This window comes from Ruditapes philippinarum, unplaced genomic scaffold (genome assembly GCF_026571515.1).
Source record: "Ruditapes philippinarum isolate M1 unplaced genomic scaffold, ASM2657151v2 ctg32_1_1_1_1, whole genome shotgun sequence".
Lineage (NCBI taxonomy): Eukaryota > Metazoa > Mollusca > Bivalvia > Venerida > Veneridae > Ruditapes > Ruditapes philippinarum.
The window spans coordinates 184,841-192,643 of NW_026860502.1; the positions used below are offsets into that span (position 1 = coordinate 184,841).

The 7,803-nt window shown below is 38.3% G+C and overlaps 1 protein-coding gene across 1 annotated transcript; it reads left to right on the plus strand.

Annotated features, from left to right (window-relative positions):
• Window positions 1-3,314: 3,314 nt before the first annotated feature.
• On the plus strand, window positions 3,315-6,562 carry LOC132760328 (uncharacterized). The gene is made up of 2 exons (XM_060752283.1): window positions 3,315-4,676; window positions 5,008-6,562. The coding sequence occupies exons 1-2, from the start codon at window positions 4,442-4,444 to the stop codon at window positions 5,895-5,897; spliced, it is 1,125 nt and encodes a 374-aa protein (XP_060608266.1). The 5' UTR covers window positions 3,315-4,441; the 3' UTR covers window positions 5,898-6,562.
• The last annotated feature ends 1,241 nt before the right edge of the window (window positions 6,563-7,803 follow it).

Genomic DNA, 7,803 nt, shown 5'->3' on the forward strand with positions numbered 1-7,803 from the left:
GCAATCGAGCTTAAATAAATATGTTTAAACCAAATAAAAAAAATCATTATTATTATACATAAACTTCATGATTTACCAATGAAAAGCGATGTTACAAACTGCCGTATATCAATTGGCATTTTGTATTTAAGCGTTTATTGATATAATTAAAATTCACGCGTCTTGGTTTTCAATGTTATATAATAATTTATATAACACACGTTTTATATAAAAGATTGCCTGTTGAAATATGTTGAGCTACTTTTCGTTTGAAATTATGTAATATACTGATAGAATGAATTTTATTGATTGAGTTTTCCCACAAGGTCTTCTTCCTGATTTTTTACGATAAAAAAAGGAATTGGCACACTTGCAATTTGTGAGATACTCGATTTAACACCTAGTATGCTGGCGGCTACGTCCGTGCCTTCTGATCCTAGTATCACACTGTCGGTGTTATATCGTCCGTGCCTTCTGATCATGGCATCACACTGTCGGTATTATATCGTCTGTGCCTTCTGATCATGGCATCACACTGTTGGTATTAAAACGTCCGTGACTTCTGATCATGGCATCACACTGTTGGTATTATATCGTCCGTGCCTTCTGATCATGGCATCACACTGTCGGTATTATATCGTCCGTGCCTTCTGATCATGGCATCACACTGTCGGTATTATATCGTCCGTGCCTTCTGATCATGGCATCACACTGTCGGTATTATATCGTCCGTGCCTTCTGATCATGGCATCACACTGTCGGTATTATATCGTCCGTGACTTCTGATCATGGCATCACACTGTCGGTATTAAAACGTCCGTGCCTTCTGATCATGGCATCACACTGTCGGTATTATATCGTCCGTGACTTCAGATCATGGCATCACGCTGTCGGTATTATATCGTCCGTGACTTCTGATCATGGCATTACACTGTTGGTATTAAAACGTCCGTGCCTTCTGATCATGGCATCACGCTGTCGGTATTATATAGTCCGTGACTTCTGATCATGGCATCACACTGTCGGTATTATATCGTCCGTGCCTTCTGATCATGGCATCACACTGTTGGTATTATATCGTCCGTGCCTTCTGATCATGGCATCACGCTGTCGGTATTATATCGTCCGTGACTTCTGATCATGGCATCACACTGTCGGTATTTAAACGTCCGTGACTTCTGATCATGGCATCACTCTGTCGGTATTATATCGTCCGTGCCTTCTGATCATGGCATCACGCTGTCGGTATTATATCGTCCGTGACTTCTGATCATGGCATCACACTGTCGGTATTTAAACGTCCGTTACTTCTGATCATGGCATCACACTGTCGGTATTAAAACGTCCGTGCCTTCTGATCATGGCATCACACTGTCGGTATTAAAACGTCCGTGCCTTCTGATCATGGCATCACACTGTCGGTATTAAAACGTCCGTGCCTTCTGATCATGGCATCACACTGTCGGTATAATATCGTCCGTGACTTCTGATCATGGCATCACACTGTCGGTATTAAAACGTCCGTGCCTTCTGATCATGGCATCACGCTGTCGGTATTATATCGTCCGTGCCTTCTGATCATGGCATCACACTGTCGGTATTATATCGTCCGTGACTTCTGATCATGGCATCACACTGTCGGTATTAAAACGTCCGTGCCTTCTGATCATGGCATCACGCTGTCGGTATTATATCGTCCGTGACTTCTGATCATGGCATCACGCTGTCGGTATTATATCGTCCGTGCCTTCTGATCATGGCATCACGCTGTCGGTATTATATCGTCGGTGACTTCTGATCATGGCATCACACTGTCGGTATTATATCGTCAGTGCCTTCTGATCATGGCATCACACTGTCGGTATTATATCGTCCGTGCCTTCTGATGTCGGTATTATATCGTCCGTACCTTCTGATCATGGCATCACACTGTCGGTATTATATCGTCCGTGCCTTCTGATCATGGCATCACACTCTCTGTATTATATCGTCCGTGCCTTCTGATCATGGCATCACGCTGTCGGTATTATATCGTCCGTGCCTTCTGATCATGGCATCCCACTGTTGGTATTTAAACGTCCGTGCCTTCTGATCATGGCATCACACTGTCGGTATTAAAACGTCCGTGCCTTCTGATCATGGCATCACGCTGTCGGTATTATATCGTCCGTGACTTCTGATCATGGCATCACGCTGTCGGTATTATATCGTCCGTGCCTTCTGATCATGGCATCACACTGTCGGTATTATATCGTCCGTGCCTTCTGATCATGGCATCACGCTGTCGGTATTATATCGTCCGTGCCTTCTGATCATGGCATCACACTGTTGGTATTTAAACGTCCGTGCCTTCTGATCATGGCATCACACTGTCGGTATTAAAACGTCCGTGCCTTCTGATCATGGCATCACGCTGTCGGTATTATATCGTCCGTGACTTCTGATCATGGCATCACACTGTCGGTATTAAAACGTCCGTGCCTTCTGATCATGGCATCACACTGTTGGTATTTAAACGTCCGTGCCTTCTGATCATGGCATCACACTGTCGGTATTATATCGTCCGTGACTTCTGATCATGGCATCACACTGTCGGTATTAAAACGTCCGTGCCTTCTGATCATGGCATCACACTGTCGGTATTATATCGTCCGTGACTTCTGATCATGGCATCACACTGTCGGTATTATATCGTCCGTGCCTTCTGATCATGGCATCACGCTGCCGGTATTATATCGTCCGTGACTTCTGATCATGGCATCACACTGTCGGTATTATAACGTCCGTGACTTCTGATCATGGCATCACACTGTCGGTATTAAAACGTCCGTGCCTTCTGATCATGGCATCACACTGTCGGTATTATATCGTCCGTGCCTTCTGATCATGACATCACCCTGTCGGTATTAAAACGTCCGTGCCTTCTGATCATGGCATCACACTGTCGGTATTATCTCGTCCGTGACTTCTGATCATGGCATCACACTGTCGGTATTATATCGTCCGTGACTTCTGATCATGGCATCACACTGTCGGTATTATATCGTCCGTGACTTCTGATCATGGCATCACACTGTTGGTATTAAATCGTCCGTGCCTTCTGATCATGGAATCACACTGTCGGTATTAAAACGTCCGTGCCTTCTGATCATGGCATCACACTGTCGGTATTACATCGTCCGTGCCTTCTGATCATGACATCACACTGTTGGTATTTAAACGTCCGTGCCTTCTGATCATGGCATCACACTGTCGGTATTATATCGTCCGTGACTTCTGATCATGGCATCACACTGTCGGTATTAAAACGTCCGTGCCTTCTGATCATGGCATCACACTGTCGGTATTATACTTGGAAATTGTCTCTTTACCTAAAACTGATGATAGGTCTTGTCCAGATTATTTAGCGGTTGTGTTGATATTTTTTTTTTATTCTGGATCAAGTCAATAAGCCACAATGAATAGTCGAACGAATAGTATAATTATACGAGAATGAAATATTCTAAACATGATGTAAATGTTTGAATGCATTCATTTAAAAAAACTGTTTACTTAAAATGTGAAAAATAAAAGTTCGCCTTTATACATGCAAGTCACAAGTTTATTAACACATATTTTTACTTATCAATGATACACTTACTGCCATCACCTGAAAAATAGATATCTGCGGCGTGGCCGAGTGGTTAACGCGTCGGACTAGTAATCTAATTAAGGATTGCTGACCGCGTGGGTTCAAACCCTGTCAAGGGCAGCCGTTGTTTCCTTGAGCAAGAAACTTTACATTCATTACTTAGTACTGGTTGGTTCCAGGAACGGATTCGAGAGTGTTTCAATAAGCTTAAAGCTTCCAATACAATCGAACTAAATAAATTTGTATAAACTAAATAGATATCTAATCTAGTCCTGATACTGATAACATAACCAAATGTGTTCACGGGTAAAGATCTGTAACATACAAACGATTCTTTACTCACTATTGTAATTTGCTATTCTACTTTATATTAAACGTAAGATGTTAATAAGTGTATTATTTTGCTTTTTGCTTTTGAAATGTAGAGCTGAAACTTTTATTTACATGGGGAGCTGCTATGTTTTGTATTTAGAAATAGCGCGATTTTGAAACCTGTAAGTCACATTGCAGTTCGTACAAAAAAACAAAAACAATAAATACAACAAAACAAAAGAAAACAAAAATGGTCATAAAGTTGTGACATTTGGGGATTAAATAATATTCACCAACATTACATTTTTCATATTCACTTATGCTGTATAATGTAACATTATTTACGTGAGAGAAAGAATACTTGATGAAAAAAATACCACCAACAGCAACAAAACACACGCACGCACGCACAAACGAACGCACACACAATTTATTACCTATTCCAGAGGCAAAATAATTCATACTCATGTTGAGTAAACATTTTAAATATTTACCGTATTTAATCCGTGCTTTTAAACAATGTTTTGTTTAGGGTATCATGATATACCGCAATATCAGGATAATTCATTTCGACGAGCATTCCAAAGCCCTCCACAAGGCGGTAATTATGGATATGATCATCATGCAGGGAGCCAAACATCTTTACAGATGCAGCTTATGGGTGACACAAAACCAATACAATCTCAGCCTAGAAGTCAGCCACCGCTTATAATACAACCAAAACCTTGGGGACATGCAAATACGGATGTTCCAGGTAACATAAACATACATGCAGTACTTCATTTTTCTATTTCTCAATTTATTACTGATAATGTAACGTTAATATATTTAATTTTAATAATCTAAGCAACAGTCTTACCAAATTAAATTTTAAAAAATCATGAAATTTTTTTAGCAATAAATGAATTAATTTCAATACAATTTATACACCTGGAAATAATAAATAGTTAATGTTTTGTAAACGCTCCAACACCATTTTTATAAACACTAACATTTTTTTTTGTAAAACAACACATTTGCTATTTACTTGTACATGCTTTTAAGGCATACTACAATAGATCTAAAGATGCATTGCTTTTATCCAGGGCACGACAAAGAAGAATACCTGCCATCCATAGAAAGCATTATAATTGGCCGAAGTATCAGTACGTTCTTCATCCTTCTTGACGTATGTCTCAATTGGTTACAATATGCAAATTGGGTAGGCCATATTGTTTTACCTGACTGGCTAAATATTCTTGAAACAGCAAACGTTCTACATGGAGATAAACTAACAGTACAATGCAACGAAGGATCTCCGAACCTTACACAATATTTTTTGATATTTATTACAATAGGAACACTTTTTGGGTTGTTGCAAATTGTCAGCATGGTTGGTGAAACATTGCTAGAATATCAGAAACGCTTCCAGTCTGAAAATTCCAGTGTAAAATGTAAAGGTTTTCAGTTTATGCATGGGTTTACAGAAACTCTTTTGTCATTTCTCTGTGACGACTTGCCTCAGATCATACTTCTTGTATGCTTCACCTGGTATTGTTACATCGATTACACAGCCGTGATCAAAGCAGTTGTATGGCACATATTGAAATATATAAAAAATGGCGTTCGTATTGCTACTTGTAAGCAAAAGTACAAACGATTTTGCCAGGAGTGTTCTGGAGAGTGCTGTAAAGAGCCTTGTTGCAGTGTTCAATGTTGGATAGAATATTTTTGTGGAAATTGTAAGCAATGCCGGGATGAGTACTGTTGCTGCTGTCAAGATAACTGTTTTGACTGCAGCGACTGCCTGTGTATGAGAGCAGATGGCTGCTGTAGTAGCATCGACAAAGATCCGAAATGGGCCTATAAAACATATGAAAATTTACAATACCTGTACGCATTGTTAATCGTCGCATTTATTATTATGTCTGTTTTTAAAATTCTTGGCATACTACATGGACCAATAAGTGCTTTCTCATTTCACCTATCTGATTAAAATCAGCTCATGAACATGTATGCTGAGCTGTCCTTCCCTTAAAATAACAAAATTATACAGAACGCTTCAGCTGTTTTTCCAATTTAGAAGATTATTGTGACAATATCAAGCAAAAGACGTATTTATAAGAACCGCCTTATCCAATGGTAAACAGCCAAGGGGTTTTATTCCGGATACTAACTGTTTATTTGAAACGCACGCTCTAACTCAATATTTGGACAACTATATTTTTACCACATGATGGTTTCGATCAAGTTACCAGTGGAACAAGTCTTACAAAACTGTGTTATTAAGTGAGAGAAAACTTGTTAATGATCTGTGAACTGTTTTTGACGCCAAACTCACTAAGAATATACTGTGTATACTTTGCGCAGTCAAATGGCGTATTCTCTGGACCATTGCTCCTGAATTGAAAAATAAATATATGAAAAAAAAAACTTCTAGGGAGTTAAAATTCAAAATAAAATCAACGTATATATATGCTTTGGTATATACATGTATGAGTATATGTTTTCTTTTTAAGGGAAGGGAGAGATAGGGCACATTTCAACATATTGCACCGTTCATCCCATTATGATATAATACATGTAAAATTAGCATATAAGTTTACTTCTTACCTTGCCCTGTATGTACATATCTGATGTATTCATTAAATGAAATTTGTTCCAAAAGTGTGTTTCATATGTTTGTTATCTTGTATATGTTTGTTACTAGCTTATAGTGTTTCTCTTGTTCAGAAACATGAAGTTTTTCATTAAAAATTTTCATTTAAATCATCAAAGCAACCAAAACTTGTAGGAACTTGAAGCACATCAATTTCGATCTGATATCCAAATGATGGTGAAATTAGTTCAATCATTTATTTGTTTTTGTGCACGCGCGCGCGCGCGCGCACACACACACACACACACACTCACACAATAAAAGTTCAAATAAGTTAGTAACAAAACGGAAATTAGGCTGTGGGCCAATAAAGCGGTCACTTCCCAACCCAGGGTTTGTGTACACAATAATTTTCTTAGAGAGCATTTGCCTGTTTTCTGCCATCCAACCAATGGGGCGTTACAGAAATATGACGAAAAATGAATTACCTCCTTTTTACAAAATTATGTGAAATAAGGTTGGTGACAAAGTTTCATTGAATAAATGACATCTGGTTTTGCAGGTAACAATTATACACATCAGAGATTAAAAAAAGATTTAAAATTAATTCACACTGCTGGTATTTTTTGAGACATTACTGAACAAAATCACCGTATTTTTTTGGGTTCCCCCCACCCCTCATATTTTTCAGTCAGTGTTTGTTGCATATACTCAATGGTAATTATACAAAATATTGTTTGTTTGTTTTGATAGCTCTATCTGAATGTCATTTTGACATAGCTACCGCTATAGAGTACATTTATTACCAATCCATTTTCCGTAAGTCTTCGAACATCATAGTATGAATACTCAGAACGGATTCGATATTTTGGTCTAACTTACGCTAAGGAACTAAACATGTAAACAAACAGTAATTTAAAGCTGGGAGTTGTGACTAGTTTTTTCCCAATATATCAAGTAAACGTCCACCTAAAATAAATTAATTCATAGATATAAAAGTAAACAATACATTATTTTTATACTTATTATTATGGTTGTAGAAACAGAAAGTACAAAATGCCAACCTGTTGACTTTAAGTCGTAGTACATCACTCAAAAATGGTCGTCAGACATATTTTTAAATCATAGCTGAACCGGAAAAAAAATTTTTTTCCTTTGGTTGTCAAATATACACATTCGTTTTACATTGGAAACCACGTGGTAGAACTACTTTCAATCTGTTTTAACTCCGAGGTTATTATGAATAAAAGCCAATGACGTTCCGACTGCTAACCCGGCCCGCCTCGATAAACATTCAATTTCT

What these genes read in the sequence shown, in the direction of transcription:
- LOC132760328 (XM_060752283.1), top strand. Translation starts at nt 4,442, where the DNA reads ATGTTTTGTTTAGGGTATCATGATATACCGCAATATCAGGATAATTCA. An exon ending in TGCAAATACGGATGTTCCAG is followed by an intron (nt 4,677 to 5,007) that starts GTAACATAAACA and finishes GCTTTTATCCAG; the next exon opens with GGCACGACAAAGAAGAATAC.